The sequence below is a fragment of the Elaeis guineensis genome, chromosome 1 (assembly GCF_000442705.2).
Source record: "Elaeis guineensis isolate ETL-2024a chromosome 1, EG11, whole genome shotgun sequence".
NCBI classification, from domain to species: domain Eukaryota; kingdom Viridiplantae; phylum Streptophyta; class Magnoliopsida; order Arecales; family Arecaceae; genus Elaeis; species Elaeis guineensis.
This window is the reverse complement of record NC_025993.2, coordinates 101459408-101480409: the sequence shown is the minus strand read 5'-3', so window position 1 is coordinate 101480409 and position 21002 is coordinate 101459408. Positions and strand designations below refer to the sequence as shown.

At 35.7% G+C, this 21002-nt stretch overlaps 1 protein-coding gene across 5 annotated transcripts in view; it reads left to right on the top strand.

The window, feature by feature from the left end:
- Positions 1-17413, top strand: part of LOC105060768 (disease resistance protein RPM1-like) — a 38932-nt gene extending 21519 nt beyond the window's left edge. For 3 of the 5 annotated variants that reach the window (XM_073257611.1, XM_073257609.1, XM_073257602.1), the window contains 2 exons: positions 5981-6056; positions 14316-17413. In XM_073257611.1, coding sequence (XP_073113712.1) covers positions 14407-17232 — 2826 coding nt within the window. In that variant the 5' untranslated portion in view covers positions 5981-6056; positions 14316-14406 and the 3' untranslated portion in view covers positions 17233-17413. Of the gene's footprint in view, positions 1-5980; positions 6058-14315 lie in introns of those variants that run through there. The other 2 variants (XR_834480.3, XM_073257608.1) reach the window with 2 other exon arrangements.
- The last annotated feature ends 3589 nt before the right edge of the window (positions 17414-21002 follow it).

Here is a 21002-nt window from a genome sequence, read left to right as displayed (position 1 = left end):
GGATCCTATCTTTTTCTAATTTGTTTATCTCATCCTCTCCAATATGGCCTAGTCTATGATGCTACATGTATTTTTGGTTAATTTCATCTCTGGATCTCTCTTGACCTACGACACTCACTATTTGCTCGTTTAGGTGTATATTCACATCAACATGCAAGCGATATAGACTGTCAATTAAAAGACCTCATGTAATCAATTTATTTCATAAATAAATAGAATAAAAGTTTTTATTAAAACTAATTTCAAAACCTTCCTGTGCTAGCACAGGCACGAAAATCAAATTTCGATTAGTGACAGAAACATAATAACAATCTTTTAAATCTAATCTAAAATCAAATAGTAATTGAAGTGGATAAGTACCAACGACTTCTGCAGTAATTTTTACTCCATTGCTGATTCGAAAGATCATGTCACCTTCCCTCAACCTCCTACTTTCTATTAGACATTGCATTGAGGTACATATATGAGCACTCAAACCAGAGTCTAATACCCAACTAGAAGTAGAAGAAATCATAAAATTAGATTCAATTACGAGCATACCTTCAGAAGGTTTATCATCTTTTCTGATCTTTAGACTCTCTAAGTAAATTGGACAGTTCCTCCTCCAATGGCCTTCAACATGATAATTGAAACACTTTCCCTTTGCTTTGGCCCCTTTTGGAATATCCTTCTTTGGCTTGTTCTCTTTCTTCTACATTTTAGCAGATTTAACATTCTTCTTCCAAGTAGACTTTTTCTTGGTTGAATAACTCTGCTCCACAGTGAGAACAGTATCCCTTAAACTCTTCAAGATTTTCTCCATAGTGACCAACATATTGACTGGCTCGGGTATAGTGCAGTCAAGTTTGTTCATATAAAAATTTACAATAAATTGACTATATGAACTCGTAAGGGATTGAAGGATCAAATTCATTTGTAATTTCTTTTGCATATTCAATCCGAGCTTTTCAAGCTCCTCAATATCCTTGATCACTGTCATACAGTGCTCATGGACAGACAGCCCTTCGTGTATCTTCAGATTGAAGAGTCTCTTAGACACTTCGAAGTACGCTATACAGCTCTGCTTACCATACAACTCTTGCAGGTAAGTGATTATAGCCCTAGCAATGGGCGTATGCTCATATTGGCTTTGCAACTCATTTGACATAGAAGCTAGCACAAAGCACTTGACCCGACTGTCTTCATCCGTCCACTTTTCAAAAGCAGCTCTCTACTCAGCAGTAGGACGATTTGGTAACACTATGAGTTTTTGATCGAGCACATAGTTTAACTTTTCTGAGGTCAAGATAATCCTGAAGTTTTTGAGCCAGTTTGTGTAATTAATACCGATCAAATGATTGGTTTCAAGAATGCGGGCTAAAGGGTTTGAGGCTAACATCATTGTTTAACTGCGAGAGTAGAGATTCAAGTTAGATTTTTGTACTTCATTTTTATATTTGCTTCTAGAAACTTTAAGATGCAAACAATGACTTCTACTAATTTTTTGGATCCCTCCACTCTCTAGGTGAAAAATAAAAATCCTAACACGATAAAAGATTCATAGTGGGTGCTGCGGTCCCACTGAGGCCATGCATCTCACCTAACAATTATTGGTAACATACACACTGATGCGTAGATAACTCTTTATCCAGATATTTTTCTAAGCATATTGCAATGACTTAGTCTCTAAGTTATGTGGGCTCATCTAACAGTTATTGCCCACACTCCTTAGTTAAGTCCGACCCACCGTTCACAAGCAAGTGCAAGGCCGTCATTGTGTTCCTCACCTAATAGTTATTGGGCCTAACCCTATCCTTACCCTGGAGTAATTCTTTGCTAATAAAATGGTTGTATGTTCTCGATGCAACCAAACCACTGTAACCAGTCAAGAACAATCAACGTCGGTAGCATGTCCGCACATCTACAATGATAGAAGACCTATAAACTTAATATTTATGGAGACGTTTAAATTTAGGTCTTATCTAATTAGTTATCATATGATCGATCTAATTGGCATGAGCCAAACCAAATTACTAAGTAATCTTATTCAAGATCTAATCTTCCAAATTGGCCAGGTAAGTGGAGATCGGTGGAGATCCCCCCGTTGCTTTTTTTAGACATCAATAAATTAGCCAAGTGAACGAAATCAATTAAATAATCATATCTCATTTACTTATCTTAGATATCAATAGATCAGTTGGTCCAAACAGATTAACTCAAGCGAATCGGGCTCAAACCATCGGACCAAATTAGATTTTTAGGTTAATCGATTCTATATATGGGACTCAATCGATTCGATCAACAATAATTACACAATCATTAACTTAATTGATCTGATCCTAATCAACATTTGACTCGATTTAATTAATTATTTAATCAAATTAGATCCATATAAATCAAATCAAAAAACTTAGATGTAATCTAATTACATGATCTAATTTTTGATTTTTTCATAATCAAATTTCTCACACATAAACATAAATTTTAGATTTTAAAATTAAATTTTAGATATAAATTTTTTGCATGAAAGTAAGTTTTAAATCATGAAAATAACTTTCAAATTTAACATACAAATATATATCTCATATATGCATGTAAAATTCAGATCTAAATAAATTCAGATCAACAACATGATACATATATCTCACATACTAATCATGGATTAGATTAAAAGTAAATTTATGATCTAAATATATAATCATATATCACATATATGAATCATAATTCAGATCATATAAAACTTCAAATTTTATGCATGCATCTATATATCACATGAATATGAACTAGAAATCATTCTAGATCAAAATTCAGATCTATGCATGCTTTGACATATCAAATATATATTCTAAAATTAAATCTAAAATTAAATTTTAGATTCAAAAACTTCATCTATACATCTCATGTATTAAAAAAAATTAGATTTTAAAATTTTTTTTAAAACATATATGTCAATTTTTAGCATATGAAAATCCATGACTCTGATACCACTATTGAAATTCGAGTTTGGACCATATATATGTGTTTCAAAAATTTTTTTCTAAACACCACAGTAGAATAGAAGATTAAATTTTTTTTAATTTAGATTATGCATGTATAAAAATATAAACCACAAGGATCTACTTCATATGCTGAAATTGTACATATGCTGAAATTTATATTGTGATCAAATCACATACCTATTTCACAATCATTTTCTTCAAATCTGAATCTAAAAGAGAAAAAAAAATTCTGACTACACAAGTATCTGACCTCTACGGGTATCCACTCGGGATCAATCTGAAATAGCCCTCTTCAAGTTAAATTTTTTTTCTAAAAAAATTTAGCCTACTTGATCTGAATGAAGCTTGAATTATGATTAACACTTGATCTTTTTTCTTAATCTTCTTCTTCTCCTCTTCTCTTGTCTTTCTCCTTTGCTTTATGTTGCTACCAAACACCAAAAATCAGCAGTAAAGAGGATGCCCAACAGCCTTGGCGTGGAGGAGAAGTGGGACGCCCAACAAGGAAGGACGTGTGGGACGTCCCTAGGAGAAAAGAGAAAGGGAAAGGAAGAGAGGGCGTTTAGAGTCTCTAAGAGGCATGGGGGGCTACTAGTTGGATGCACTAGGGACCTTAGGAGAGATCTCTATAAATAGGCACAAGGATTGAATTCTATTCAATCTCATAATACAAGTCTTATTTATATTGGATTTCTAATAACTTAAGTTATTCAACTTTTTTTAGAAAACCTATTAGGCACCAACTCTTGGAGCCCTTGCACTCACATAAACACACCTCAAAGTGCACCTAAGAGATGCCCCATATCAGATCAAAAAGCCCTCTAAAGGTGGGACACGTCCAACTTGATCAAATCAAGGTGGCGCCCCATCTTAACTATCAAGGAAATTAAATTAGAGACTTGCACCCTTAATTCATATGATCTAAAATCTTAGACACCCAATAATTGAAGTCCAATGAATCTAATTCATTTAGGTTATTAGCAGATATTTTAATTCAAATTATCTTATCAAATAAGAAATTCAAATATAAAGAGAAGATTGGATCCAACCATGTGCTAGCAAGATTATCTTGAATCCAATCAGGTTTCTCTAAATCCAATTGACACCTCATAAGGTCTATTGCTTATTTCTGGCCTAATCCTTTTGTTATGTGATCCCATAGATTCAATTCTATCTAGTAGTGAGATATACAATGATTTCTATCAAAGTATCATTGAAACTCTTTTGAATGGATTGGAATAATTTTACTCTAACTCATCAAGGATTGTCGATCCAGAGAACAACCCTAGTGAGCTCTCACAATCTATTAGTGATACCTAGCAGCATGTAGTGGCAATCCAGTAGAATCAAAATGAACCTCTAGGTATAGTTAACGTGTGATTCAGTCCCTCTATCGTGAGTCCCAACTAGATGGCAAGTCATGGATAAATCGTCAAACCTCAACATCAGTCATATGATAGATTCAATCAGCTCAAGTCCAATTGTGACTTCTATGAAAATTTTTTTCCATCAATCATACTACTGTGGCCACAGACTCTTAGACTTGACCTCTTAAATTTTATAGGACTACTCCTCTCTATTAAGATCGATAAATCCCATCTTGATATGCACCCTACTCCTACAATGGACCAACTATTGCCAACATCCACTACAAGGACTCATTAAGACCCATGTTTATGTGTCAATCAAATTTCAGCAGTCTCACTGCGAATAACAATACCATCTCAGATCAAATGATCAGTCACACAACTACAGTATCGAGACAATCACTGATAATTGAATAAAAATTTAAGTGATCTCTCATATGATCACGTTCGGTATCAATTATTCTCTAACAACTATCCGCACTTCTCATCCTGTGTCTCTACACAATAGACTAGAGACTCATCTACCTCGAAGAAAGTAATTTGTATGTCAGTCTATCCAGATTAATCACCATCCTCATGATGATCCTGTGATCGGAAGCATTTAGAAATTAAATATGTCCCTAATTCTTAACTCTTTGAGAATATATATTGAAAGCTAATTCCATAGATGATTCAAAGATACATCACACTTAAATAAAAATAAATTTATTTTTTTATTGATCATATCAATATATTAAGTACAAAATTATGTCCTAGATTTATTACAATGTGTTAGTCATATTGGCTTCTAGGATATACATCTAACATTTGTCATATAAAGAAAAGGGCTGAAATTTCTTTTGATTACACATTAGCAAGTGCATTAATTATGGATTTTTATGGGATTGACACCTAGCAAGCAAGGTGTCAAGCTGCTCTCTATTTTAATTGTATTCTATACCTTATCCATCAGTTTCCTCTTTGCTGCTGTTTCAGTCTTTAGTTAAAATCAATAAAAATAGAGAGGAAGAAGAGCTAGAGAAGATGATATTTTCAGCTAGAAATCAAGGAGAATTTAGCTGGCAATAGGAATTTTGATTTGAAAGAGAAAAAATTGCTGAAATTACTGATTGTGGGAAAAGAAAGAAACTTATGTTAGTTTCAGTAAGATTTTAACCACTTGAGGTAAGAATTTTAATCTCTAAACTAGATTTAAATTAAACTTTGAATAGTAACTATTAGATTTGATATTTTGGTGAATCAAATTATAGGTTTAAACTTAAATAGGAGAATGAGTTACTACTGATTTATTAAGAATTGTCTGAACTGTTTCAACATTTAGTTGATAATCGGTTGGTTGAATTTGAGACAACTTGTGAGAATAGAATACAGATGAATTGCTATCTGAATTGTTTCAACATTTAGTTGATAATCGATTGGCTGAATTTGAGACAACTTATGAGAATAGAATACAGATGAATTGCTAAAAATTTTTGAACATAAGTGAGGTTTAGCTAATCCTAAGCAGGGCAAAATAGAATAGAATAAAAGCAAGGGCTAGAAGAGCTAAAGAACAAGTATAAAAAAGCAAAGTATGTGTTCTCATACTCTTATATCATGAAATGTTGTATTAATCAGCATGTATCAACTTTATAGGAAAAGAAAAGAGCTCAAAAGGGGTACTTTGGATGAGTCAAACACAAGACCAAGATAGTGCAATAGTTATTAAAAGGTGAGTGGGTTTTCCTATCTAACCTTGATATTTTTCTTATGGTATTTGCTATGAAAGAGACTAATATTAAAAAATAAGTTTAATTTCTATTATTCCTCAACTTATATATGCATATGCAAGCATGGAAATAGGAAATAAATCTTATTGAAATGTTACTCAAGAATATATATGTGTATCCAGTATGGATAGAAATTCATTTTGGTTGGAAATATTTGTGAGTCAACTCTTTAACATTTGAAATTCAGCTTTCCAATATTTAAAACTTCATTTAGCATTAGCATCAGCATTAACATCAGTATGAGTATTTTATACAGCATAAAAATAGCCGGCACCACAAATAGTAGTAAACTACAAAAAATTCAGTATGCTCGATGGGGCTTATCAGCAGCATGCATTGCTACGTATCGACTATCCATGAAAGTGGTGCTCCGTGGTATGGTCAGCAGTAGCCCAATAGCAGCACAGTTCATTACATGGTTTATTCTTATCTAGCATACTAAAGTTTTAAAAGTATATCAGCAGCTTCAACTCTATGTATTATATTCAGTATTACAGTTAAACATTTCTGTTCTCTATTGTTAAATGGTTTATCTATTCACTAGAACTTAGGTCTCATTTCTCCTCACTTCTTTTGTTTGTAGGTTTAGAGCATCTTAGCTATCTATAAAAATAAAATATCAGCATCTTTAATAGCATAAGTACTAGAAAAGACTAGCCATATTAGTTAATAAGAAGGATATGTTTTGTGATATTTGGTTGTTTGAGCTGTTCATGTTAGCTTGTGAGAGGAATGTATTTTAAGATATTTTATGTATTTTAGCTATTTAAGTCTAAGTGTGAGAAGAATACTTTTGAGATATATTATATGTATTTGGGTTGTAAAAATCATTGAAGTTTAAATGTATTTTATTTTAAAACTGTATATACAGAGCATAGTATGATGAATAAAATCTTGGGTTTGATTTTGAGAGATAATGAGTTAAATTAAAATGCTTGTATTAGCAGATTAAAAAGTTGATTGAATTAAATAAGAGTAGATTATCAGAAAATGGTCAAAGTTTATAGTATCTCATGAAAGATATTAATAAAGCTCAGCTCAGCTATGGTCTTGCAATACCCTTGTTCGGTCTAGGGGTGGGGTGCCACATGCAGTCTGATAGCGATAAGGTTGTAGCCTCTTTGAGTAGCGATGCTCTAATTGCATGCATAGAAGAAGATGAAATAATAATAATAACAATAATAATAATAATAATAATATGCCTCCACATATCGAGACCACATTGAGGGGGTCAACCTCCAATTAGATGAGAAAAGGGAAGAGGAAGAAGGAAGAGATTTAGAAGAAGAAAGAGATTTCTTATTGCTTGATTGTCAAGAGCCAATGGCTTACATTATATAAACAAATTCATATCCAATACTTCATCTATTACATCATATTTAATTCAGCATAGGATTCAGTACCAAAATAAGGGAAACTAAAGGGGAAATCCCAATAGACAATGATACCAGTACCAAAATAAGAGAGGTTAAGAAGAAAATCCCATTATATTTTTATTGAAGAAAATCCCATATCATTGATTTTTATTGCCAAAATTGGGTTCCTATCACTCCACCGCCTTTAGAAATAGCCTTGTCCTCAAGGTTGAAATTTTGAAAAGCACTCCTTAAGTTTATGCCAAGCTTCTCATGTGGCATCTTCAGAAGGCAAATGGGCCCATTGGACTAGACCTTGGTTATTGCATGGTTACAATACTTTTTTCGACGATGATCAAGAATTTTCACAGGCTGGATTTTATGTATCTCATCCTCTAAATTAGGTAACTGAGAAATTGCTACATCCATCAAGCCAATCTTCTTTTTCAAGCAAGAGCCATGAAAAATCAGATGGATTTTAGATCCACTTGGCAACTCAAACCTATGAGCAACTGGTCCAATTTTCTCAAAAACTTTGTATGGTCAATAGAATCAAGAAGATAACTTGAGATTGCTGTGAATAGTAATAGAAGTTTGTCAATATAGTTGGATCTGTAGATATGCCATATCACCAACTGCAAACTCTCTTTCAGAATGATGTTTATCTGCTTATTGCTTCATTCTAGCATGGGCCACATAAAGATTTTCCTTTAATAGGCAAAGGATGTAGTCTTGATCCTTTAATTCTTTCTCTAATTAATGAACATTAGTAGTTCCAAGGATATAGGATAGCACTATAGGTGGGGGCTATCCATAGACTGCCTCCTATGGAGTCATCCGTATGGAAGAGTGATAGCTAGTGTTGTACCATTATTTAGCCTATGGAAGCCATCTAGTCCACTTCTTAGGCTGTTGACCAGTGAGGCATCTAAGATAGGTCTCCAAGCATCGGTTGACTTCTTCTGTTTGACTATCGGAATGGGAATGATAAGCTAAAATCATGCATAGTTTAGTGCTTTAAAGATAGAATAGTTTCTGTCAAAATATGCTAGTGAATAGTGGATCACGATCACAAACGATTGATGTAGGCATCCCATGTAATTTGAAAATATACTCTACAAATAACTGAGCAATCTAAGAAGCACTATATGGATGTGCCACTGCAATGAAATGGGTGTATTTAGAAAGATAGTCAACAACCACCATTATCATGCTCTTCTCTAGAGAGTTTGGTAGGCCATCAATAAAATCCATGAAAATGTTAGTCCAGATGCATTGAGAAATTGGTAAGGGCTAGAGAAGTCCTCGTGGTGCAAGTGTCTCCATTTATTCCTCTGATAGAATCACAAGAAGCAATATGATATTTTATGCCCTTCTTGATTCCCTTCTAATAAAAACTCTTGGTAACTCTCTTGTATGTCTTATGAAAACTTGAGTGTCCTGCCTTTGGGGATCATGTAAAAGCTGAAAAACTTTCCCTCACCACTCAGAGTTGGCCCCTAGAACCACCCTATTTTTATATTGAAGAAGTCCTCCAGTATATATATAGGATGAAAGCTTATTAAGATTATTTTGAATCTTTCAAATAATTGCCTGCAAGGAGTCATCATGTTAGGTTTCTACTCAAACTTGTGCTACCTAATTAGATAATGGGTGAGAGATAGTATGCAATTGCCCTTCCATGTTGCATGATAAAGCATCAGCAACTAAATTATTAACTCCATGCTTGTATTTGATCTCATAGTTAAATCCCAAGAGCTTAGCAGTCCACTTTTATTGTACCTCTAAAGAGACTCATTATTCCATCAAGTACTTGAGGCTACAATGGTTAGTGTAAATTATGAAATATCTTCCCATCAGGTACTGTCACCATTTTTCAACAGGATATAATGTGGCCATCATCTATTTTTTATTGATAGTGCTTCTCTGATAGGGCTTTGCTAGTGAAGAAAAGAGGTCATTCTGTTTGCATCAATACAGTATCAATCCCAATCCCTGATGCATCACATTCTATAATAAATAGTTTGGAGAAATCAGAAAGTGCTAGTACTAGAGTAGTTACCATAACTTGCTTGAGAACTTGAAAAGTTAACTCTACAGCACTATTCCATTAGAAGGAATTCTTCTTTAATAAGGCAGTTAATGAAGCACTGATCTTCGCATAGTCCTTGATAAATTATCTTTAATAACCAGTAATTAAGCTCCAAGAATCCCCGCAATCCTTTAGCATCTGTAGGTCTAGTCCACTCCAACATGCAAGATATTTTCTGGGGATCAATAGCAATATCTTCTTCAGATATAATATGCCCCAAATACTCCATTTATCTTTGACCAAAGAAATACTTCGAGCATTTGATAAATAATTTATTTTCTCAAAGGATCTGAAATATTACCTTTAGATGAGTCAGGTGATTCTCCCATGATGAGCTATAAGTCAGGATGTCATCGAAGAAGACTAATACAGAGTGCCGCAAGAAAGATCGAAAGACATCGTTTATAAGGCTTTAGAAGGTGAATGGAGCATTAGTTAACCCAAAGGGCATAACTAAGAATTCATAATGGTCTTCTTGAATTCAAAGCTATCTTTGGGATGTCATCATCATGAACTCAAACTTAATGATAGTCTGATCTGAAAAACAACTTAGAGAAATAAGTAGCTCCATGTAGCTCATCTAGTAGCTCATTAATAGTTGGGATTGAAAATTTATCCTTGATGGTGATATTGTTTAGAACTCTATAATCGATATACATCTACCAAGATCCATCCACCAACAATACTAGTGATGAATAAGGACTGTTGCTTGGTCGAATAAGGCCACTAGCAAGCATCTCTCATAATTGGCGCTCAATTTTGCCCTTTTGATAATATGGATAATGGTAGGGCCGAATATCCAGAGGATGATTGCCAGGCAGAAGAGGTATCCGACGATCATGGGCTCAACTAGGAGGCAGTATTATCGGGGTTGAGAAGATATCTTCATAAGCTTCTAATAGGTTTTGCTAACTCCACAGGTAAGGGTTGTTCTGGCTTTACTTTTTCTATAGTATATAGAGTCGTGTATATTGCAATTTCTCCCTTTGCCAAGATCTTTTTAATTGACTGGTTGATCATGATCTTTGTGGTTGAAGCTCTAAAACCTTTTAGTGAATATTGTCATCCTTAAATTGTAAATTGCATAGACAGCTTCGAGAAATCTCAGATTATAGGTCCAAGGGACCGAAGTCAGTAGGCTCCAAGCACCACCTCACAACCCCCAACAGAAAGTATATATAGATCTATCTTAAACTAAAAATCTTGAACAATAAGTTAGAGCATTTACTACTTGTTGCTAATTTATCCCCATTAGCAACCATTACTTTAAAAGATTTTTCCTCCATGCATCAGCATTGAATTCTTTTAGCAAGAATAGGGTTGATGAAGTTGTGGGTGCTTCTAGAGTCGATGCAAATAGAGACTGGTTGATGCTTGATTAGCCCCTTAACCCACATCATCTGAGGGGATAAGGATCTCATGATAGCATGCATAGAGATTTCAAGTGCCATCTCCTCCATAGTCTCTTCAGTTATCTCCTCCACAATTTCCTCAATATCATCATTGGAGTCACCCACAATCAAAAATAGTTGCTTTGATCTACATCGATGGCTAGGGATAAATTTTTCATCACAGTTGCAACAAAGGCCCTTATCTCTTCACACCTTTGCTTCAGCAGGTGTTAGGCACCTAATAGGAGGAAGTGCCTCCTTAGATATAGTTGATGTGAGAATCGCAAGCCGAATAAGGAGCAGCTTCGACGTACGACATTGGACAATTCTTCTATTCTTATAGCCGAGCAGGACCAATCACTGTAGATATAGAAGTGGGATGAAAAATCTGTACATTATGTTTCAAATCTTCTCTTAGTTCGCTAATAAACTAGCTAATAAAGAACTCCTCAATTAGCTCAGTTGTATAGTTTATAAGCAAATCAAATCATGCTTGATAATCTTGAACTAATTAAGTAGGGCCCTGACGCAACTTTGTTAGTTCTCCCACGCAATCCTCAGATATGGTTGGGCCGAAATATGTGCAAAAAGCTTCAACAAACTCTATCCAAGATACAATTCCACGGTACTTTTCAAACCATTAGAACCATTGTAGAGCCTCTTTCTCTAGATGATAGGATGCAAGTGGTACATTTTGAATTTCGGGTATTTGATTGAACTTGAAGAATTGTTTTGTCCGATAGATCTATCTAGTAGGGTCATCACCATCAAAGCGAGGGAACTCCAATCAAGTGACCCGTGGTTGCACCATTATCATGGTCTCCATAAAAGGAAGATGTGATCTTTCGCTCATAGATGGGGAAGAAGTGGGCGGTTTGTATCAAAATTTAGCGCCGACACCTCCTCCATTGAAGTAGATGACCGGGAGTTGATCTTCATGTTCATGGCAATGATCAAATTTTTGAGATCGTTGATAGCTTTGGTGACATTCTACACCTCTACCTTAAGCATAGTAACCCGGATGTCATTCGCTCTCTTTCTGCAAGCTCCACTTCCATCTTCTCCTTTTGAGAATGGGTTGGCACCATAGACTAGAAAAACCTCGGATGAAAGCCATGATATGGGATCGCAAGATCAATACCAGACGATACATGCCTCCATGTATCGTGACTACTTCGAGGGGTCAACCTCCAATTAGAAGAGAAAAGGAAAGAGAAAGAAGGAAGAGATTTAGAGGAAAAAAAGATTTCTTATTGCTTGATTGTCAAGAGCCAATGGCTTACATCATATAGACAAATTTAGGCCCAATATTCCATCTATTACATCATACTTAATTTAACATAATACTAAATAAATATAATACCAAATATGCCATAGGATTCAATACCAAAATAAGACAAGCTAAAGGGGAAATTCCAGGAGATGATACCAATACCAAAATAAGAGAGGCTAAGAAGAAAATTTTATTATATTCTTATTGAAGGAAATCCCACATCATTGATTTTTATTGCCAAAATTGGGTTCCTATCATAAGATAGCATATTTAGTAGTCTCGGCAGCAATCTTCTTGGTAAAAGGAATAATAAGAAAATTAGAGAGAATTTACTAGAAGATGGTGAAGATGGCAAAGCTCGTTCAAAAATGATGGCTTTCGATGAAGTTGCAGCAATAAAATTCGGAATCAAGAGAGAATAGAGGAAGGAGGGATTTTGATGTTAACAAAATAGTGGCTCTTCAGTGTAGTGTCACAATGGCTAATGAAGATGAGGGAGGAGAGAAAGAAGGTAAAGAGGGAGATGATTTGGAAGAAAAATAATAAAGAGAGAAATTATAAGGGTGTTAGAATATTATTCTTGTTCGCTCATGGAGGAGAAGGAGGGGGGCATAATCCGCCCTTTCTTGGTTGGTTTTGACAGACAAGGTAAGATAAATATTTCATTCCCTGATTGGCCAAGTAAAAATAGAAAAGAGAGGTAGAAGATATGGCTGATTTTTTTTTTTTTTTTTGAATGACACCAGCCAAAATTGAAAAATATTTTATAGCTTTTGAATTTAAATAAATTCTAATTGATAGATAAATCAAGAAGTTTCTTGCGATCATGGCGAATTAATCAAAATCATGATTTATAGAATTTCTACGTATTGGCTACAGAGATTAGATTTCAACTAGTTTGGAAAGATAATTGAGCCTCCGATCTCTCTCTCACTAGCTACCCAAAATGGCTAGCTAAGAATGGAATGTTGGGTGGAGGAAAAGATTGGAAACATGTGAAGAAAGTGAACGCTTCCCATATTTCAGCCATTACAATATAGTATACTAGTTTTCAATTAGTTCTGGTCTGTTCCGGATCAGATTAAAAATTTCGGAATCCAAATCTAATCCATATGCAAAATAGCTTATATTTTTTAATCCAAATCTCAGCCAAATAACTCCAGTGCAAGTTTGGAATAGACTAGCTTCAGACTGATTCTAAATTGGAAATGGATCAATCCAATATTCCTCTTGCAATGAGAATAAAAGGAAGAGATCTCAACCTGGTTTTGTTTTTTAGAGGGAAGTCATGAAGCCAACTAGAGAAAAGTTGGGTAGTTGGGAGATCTAATTCTTGTTTTCTTCTATAATTTTTTTCTAAAAAAATATTTTCAAAACCACCTATTCCTGGAGAAATTCTTTATGCACCGCGGGCGGTGTAGAATGCACGCACCGCTCGCGGTGATTGTTGGCTCATGCATGGGGCCAGACCATGGCACGCGAAAAAAAAAAATTTCTTCTGATTCCGTGCGTAAGCCAATCACCACAGGCGATACGCGCAGTTATGCACCGCCGCAAGTTCTGCACCGCCTGCGGTGTTCTCCCTATTCCTGTATACATGTGGCCCAACTCAATCATTGCCTAGCATCTCACACAGCATCATGGACCTTTTTTCTCATCTAATAAACAATTCAGAAATTCTTGAATCAATCCTCACCTATCCATGATTCTATGAATTTTATGATTGATTTATTAAAAAATCATGCCGAGTTGAGCCAAGTCAATTGCACAGGAAAACCCGACCAAGTAGATACCGGTTATTACAGCAACATCATATTCAATTATCTAGACCAAACCTTCCTGATCTTTTTTATAATTAGCTTTTCTTAAAGAATGGAAAGCCTACTTGTTGTGAATTGTTTTTCTATTTTCCAAGGTTAGTTTATGAATGGTGTGAGAAATAGTGCTCTTAGCACTAAATAACATAGTAGCAAAATTATTTAGTGTATATCTGATATCTCGTAGTTGAATGTTTATTTATCGAATAAGCTTCTTGATTAACTCTTGTTTATAAGTAAGACCAAACTCTTTTGGATTTGATCAAATACCAGGAGCGAGAGTATAAGAGAGACAAGAGCTAGTCTAGTACACATACACCTTGCTTATCCAGCCAAGAAGGTATAGTTCATAGTCGAACCAGACATGGCAGAGGCTGCTATACTTCTAGTAGTTACAAAGATCAGTTTTGCCTTGGGTGGAGAAGCACTGAAACTAGCTAGTTCTCAGTTTGCAAATGAAGTCTCATTGTTGATTCAACTACCAAGTAGTTTGAGACGTATCAAGAGGGAACTTTTGGTAATGCAAGCCTTTCTTGGTCAAATAGATGCGCAAATTGACAAGAACCAGGTCCTTGAAGCTTGGGTTGAGGAGGTGCAGAAGCTCGCATACGATGTCGAGGACAACATGGATGAGTATATCTTTCTCATAGCTCAACAACAAGAGAGCAGATTGAGAGGACGTCTCAAAAAAATAGTTAAGGGATCCCCAAATTTGATTGCCTGGCGTCAAAAGGCTGCTCAGCTGAAGGAGTTAGAAAGTGATTTGGTGCACCTTTCCGAAATGAAGGAGCGATGGATTAAGACAGCAGGAGGAGGAATGGGTAGTAGTTCAAATTATGCCAGCGAAAACCAGCTACATTTAGCAGTCTCTTCTCATTTCATTGATGAAGATGACCTTGTGGGGATTGACCAAAACAAAAAAACATTAATTGAATGGCTATTTGATGAGGATCCGGTTAGCTCTATTATATCCGTGTGGGGCATGGGGGGATTGGGCAAAACAACCCTTGTCACCAAGGTATATAAAAGTGAGAGCAAAAGGTTTGAACGTCGCGCATGGATATCTGTCTCACAAACTTATCAGGTGGATGATCTTTTAAGAAGCATGGTAGAGGAGCTGCATAAAAATGAAAAAGTAGACAAAATTCCAATCGACACTAGAGAATTGAACCACAGAAGGTTAGTTGAAATAATAAGAAGTTCTCTAGATCAGAAAAGATATTTGATCATACTGGATGATGTATGGGATCCAACAGCTTTCAATGGTATTAGTGATGCCATTAATGTTGATGACAACAAAGGAAGCAGAATAATTATTACAACTCGGAGTGCTGATGTAGCTTCACTAGCACATGATAGTCGGAAGCTTGAGCTCCAGGTTTTGGAAAGCACTGAGGCATGGGATCTATTCTGTAGGAGGGCATTCCGGAAAGAAAAAGTGAGAAAATGTCCTGAAGAACTGGAGGAGTTGGGGAAGGAAATTGTATTAAAATGTCAAGGATTGCCACTAGCTATTGTCTCTATAGGCAGCCTTCTGTCCCTGAGAGAGAAAACCAAGTCAGAATGGCAGAAAGTTTATGATCAGCTGAGCTGGCAGTTGGATAAGAACCCCAATCTGGAGAATGTGAAGCGTGTTTTGAATCTCAGCTACAACTATCTACCGAGATATCTTAAGAACTGCTTCTTGCATTGCAGCATGTTCCCCGAGGATCATGTGCTTCAGAGAAAGAGGCTTATGAGGCTGTGGGTCGCAGAGGGATTTGTGGAGGAAAGGGGATCGAGCACAATGGAAGAAGTGGCAGAGGACTATCTCAAGGAGCTCATCCATCGATGCATGCTTCAAGTTGTAAAGAGGAATGAATTTGGTAGAATAAAACATTGTCGAATGCACGATGTTGTACGAGAGTTGGCTGTATCATTGTCTAAGAAGGAAAATTTCAGCGTGATATATGACGATCTTCAGGTGGTGGTGAACATGACTGATGAAACGCGTCGTCTGTCAGTGCACAAATGCAGTAACGAACTTCCGTCGAGCATGGAGTTGCCAAGACTTCGCACTTTCACGGTGTTTGACCCTTCAATGTCCTCATCGTCATCCTTGTCTTCGCTGTGTTCCAGCTCTAGATATTTGACCGTCTTAGACCTACAAGGCATCTCGATTGAGAGAGTACCAGATGAAATCGGGGACTTATTCAATCTGCACTTTTTGGGTTTGAGGGAGACGAAGGTGAAGAAGCTACCTAAATCCTTGGGAAGGCTTCGTAACCTACAGACGCTCGACCTCTGCAAAAGTGAAATAGAGAAACTGCCAAGCACGACAAGGAACCTCAAGAAGTTGCGTCACTTGTTTGCCGAGAAGGTTGTAGATCCAAGTTTGGAGACCATAAATAACCGTAGAGGTGTGCGAGCTCCGATGGGACTGTGGAATTTGAAAGACCTGCAAACTCTTCAAGCAGTGGAAGCAAATATGGAATTTGTGGAACGGCTACGGAACCTGACTCAACTAAGAAGCGTTCGGATATGGAAAGTGCGTGGCATCCACTGCAAGCACCTATGCGCTTCGTTATCAAGGTTGCGCTACCTATACTTCTTGGACCTTAATGCTAGCGACGAGAATGAGATTCTCCAGTTGGGAGGCTGGGATCATCAACCTCAGCATCTTCTAAAGCTTGATCTGAACGGGCAGCTGGCTGAAGGGACGATGGATTTGCCCTTATTTCGTGCACTTGGATCCAGCCTTCGAAAATTACATCTGGGTTGGAGTGGGTTGAGAGAGGATCCACTTGGATCCCTCTCTCAGTTGACCAGCCTTGTACAACTCGTACTGCGCAAGGCATATGACGGGCAACAATTGTGGTTTCGCAGCGGATGGTTCCCTAACTTGAAGCGACTCATTTTATTCGATATGCCGGAACTCAATCAAGTGGAGGTAGAGGATGATGCCATGGCAAGCCTGAAGTACTTAGACCTAGATCGCCTACCTAAGTTAAAGGATGTTCCTAGAGGCATTGAATATCTCACATCCCTCCAGGAACTGTACTTGATGGATCTGCATCCAGAATTCAGAGGGAGGTTCGAAGAAAGCAATGATAAGAACAAGGTTCAGAGCATCCCTAATGCCTATTATATTTTCAAGAGAGGGGGCCAAACAGTATATGAAAGCCTTTCATGCTCCGTCCCTCTGCCCTAGCATCTGGACCGCCAAGTAAGAGTCCCTTCAATTTTGTATCTTATTACTGCATCTCTTGTTTATTAATCATGCCTCACGCCATGATCGTTACCCATTTTCCCAACAAAAAAATTAATTTGATATTTCTAGTTTGTGCTCAGTTTCTTTTACCCAGCATCTGAATCCTGTACCTTTCACATCATCTTATGTCTTCAGGCCCATATCTGCATATTTTACCACTGGATAATTCTTGTTATATATATTGATGATTCTGATCTCAGATTTAGTTAATGGCTGCAGCTCTTTGTTCTTGAAAAAAAAGAGGACTAATTTCTGACAAAATGAGACTTTCTTCTTAATTTCTTTTACTACTGTCTCATTAGCGTGTTTCTCCCTTAAATCAAAATTTAAAGGATTTCTGCTATCTCTCTCTAGGATTTTGATTGAATTGTCCCAATACACACTTGTATTTAACAAATTTTGTCCGTCAGATTTTTAACAAATGTTTTGTTGTTATTGTAGTCTTTAATTTACATGCCCATTTTCTTTTCTTAGGTCTACATATTTCCTTTTTACTGCTCCAAAACTAACCATTCTCCTGGATTTGCTTGTTTTTATATGATATTTGCCTTTATGTATTTCTGAAAATCCAAATTATGATACGTACTTACAATTCCCTCCAAGTAAATCTTCATTTTAATTTTTAATTCCATTCAGTTTTTTAACTCAAAATAAACTTTATTAGATATTTCATATAATCTTTGCTTCATAATTTAATGCTATTGATTTGAAAGTTTTCTATAACTCATTTTCTCCATAACTTTTCTCAATATGTCGTTAGCTTTTTAGTATACATTTTGTATTATGCAAATATGAAAAATTTAGAAAATTATATATCTTGTTCATTAATCTATTCCATTATTTTATGAACTTTGGATGAATAAAGGTTGCTTTATATTTTTCTCTTGCACGAAATTCATTTTATGGAGTCTCTTTCTATGTTACGATGGATTTTGCCCATCAAGATTTGTCTTCCATGTGTTATATGTATTGGTATTTTCACTTTCTCTCTCCTATTCTATTAGGACCTATTAAACTTATTCAAAATGTGGTATTTTTAGGTGCTACTGTAATCACGACAATGTGTGGTATTTGTTTACATGTAAGAGAGATATTTATGCTTATCACTGTTTATTTTAGTTTGTTTAAGTACTTCGTTTTTGTCATTTGTAGTCTGAATTAAGTCAGCTGGTGGAGTTTGTACATAATTACTTACTTTTCATTTAATAAAGTTGACTTCTTAACATTAAAAAAAAAAATAGAGAGAGATTCATATTTATACTTGTTTATCATGTCTCATGAATTAGCTTCAAAAATCTTTGAGAAAAGGGTTGTCTATTCCTGATTTATTACAAAGATGCATGGTCCAAGCAACCATACAAACATCACATGATAAACACCCATCATATAATTTCTTAGAATCTAGTTTGAAAGCTAGGTGTCCCTCTCTCTCTCTCCGAGGGAAAAAAAATTCAAAGGGAAACTCTTATCCTATTCACAGCTTTACAGCCAAAGAATTTTGACAAGCTAGATGGACCAAGACTAAGATGAATAGAAATCCCAGTTTATCTTGGTGGAAAGCAAACATATCATACAAAAACATGACCAATACTAGTGATATCATTTTATTGAGCCCAAGGGAGAGATTTAGAGCCCCATCTAAAATGCAATGTTTAGGAACTCTGGCTAAGTCTAAAATGCAATGTTCAGAAACTTGCAAGCAAACATTTGGAATCTCTTAGTGGAGAACTAGGAGTTCTAGACACACCCTCCACATTAATCCAGTAATTTGTTCAATGTCGTTGTGCCACATTTAATATGTAGTCAGTTTGGGATAGCCAATGGCAGGACTTTGGCTATTTCTTTTAATGCCTTCCAAGCTACTATGTATAAGTGTGGTACCTCAATGGAAGGCATTCCATAGAAAGAACTAATTTTTTTACTAAGGCTTTCTTGTTTTTGTGGATGTGTTTGACTTCTGAATTTGAAGTGCTGAAGTCATCAGAGGAAGAGGTTGGACACAGTTCTGGCAGTCTCCTTTTTCACTCCTAATGTCAACATGTTCAACCAGAAGAAGAGAATTCTTGGAGGTAAACCCTTCAAGATTCTACTTATAAAATGGAACTCCTATCTTGTGGTTCCCATAAACTTCACCGTAAAATCAAAACGTGTCACTTACATTATTTCTTAAAAACCCCATCATCAAATTCCTGCACAAAATAGAAAACAAACAACACAGAATTGAAAAGATTGAGTGAAAAAAGATCTATGAGAATCCAAATTCTAAAATCCAAATGGCCATCAAATTAAGGGAAAAAAAGAGATTTAGCTGATACAATCAACAATCAGGATCTTTGCATCATTTATAAGGTGAAAACTGGCTACATCACCAACATATGATTAGGAATAAAGAAGATTAGCAGAAGGAAACTTAAAATTATCATTGATATTGAGTTCAATTCAACATGTTGCGACCCTAAGCTACATTCACAAAATATCCAAAAATTGCAAATATAAGAGATAGAGTTGGGCCTCTGATTTCTTGTGGTGATGCCATAAAATCTTCAAGTGGATAAAAAGTTATAGTTGAGGAATAAATTTTTCTACAGGTCTTGCAGTTATAAAACTGGGAGTTAGATAAGAAGTTGTAGTGATGCACGTCACGCACTTGCATGCACCTGTAAATATAGGCATTAGGGGATATTAGATTTCTGTAACCACAATCTAGTTTTGTTGGTCCCCTTTATGGTTAGAACACTATACATCAATTATTTGAGTTGTAAAACTTGTATTAATATTGAAACGTATCATAAAAAATTTTTAGTCAACAACTTCATTACCCTAAAAACTCTTCCAAATAAGGAATGCAATATTTATTAGAAACTAGATCTTAGACAGTGGAAAAAAAGAGAGCTAAGATATAGACTTTACATGGACTGCTTGCTTTTTATTCAGAAGAATTAATAACCAGATTAAACACATAGGAACTTTATGTAAAGCTTGAAAATTCAAAAGCCAGTGGAATATTTCTGTAATTTAATATCCTGCCTGAAAGTATCCTGTAGTGTTTAAACCTAGAATAATAAAGGTAAAAGGAGGAAGTAAAAACAGAGGGGTACTTTGGATGGAGTAAAACTCAGGTGATGACAATGCATGCGATCTAAAATGCACCCTACAATTTGTCGTTTGTGCATGTATGTCTGTCTGTAAGTTAGAAGTTCAGCATGTTCCGAAACTTTAAAGTTTTCCATACTAGTGGGATATCACATGTCAATAGCAGGATAAAATATTCAAATTGGAGATGTAATGGAAGAACAATCCACTCCTGAAAATAATAACCATCCTTAATATAAACCACAGGGGAAGAAAAAGGAGCATGTACATAGGCGATTCAGCACAATGCAGAACAAGGCATCCTGGTCATGAAGGATGAGGACACCTCAAAATTGTTTTGAATCAAATAGTATCATCATATCTAAAAACATTGTCTCTTATAATTTTTTTAGAAAAAATAATTATGAAATTAAGATGAGTAAATTTAAAAGAGCATAGACTTTTACAGAATAATAACTTAGATGTGTTCATGACTGCAAAAATAGCCTGAACCATCTAAAGATGAAAATGGCCACAAGAGTCGCATGATGGCAAAGTAGAATGTCCCTAATTGTGAAAATTTAGGGCGACCTATGATGAGGAAAGGTGCTTTGACTCAAGTTGCACTGTTGAAAAGG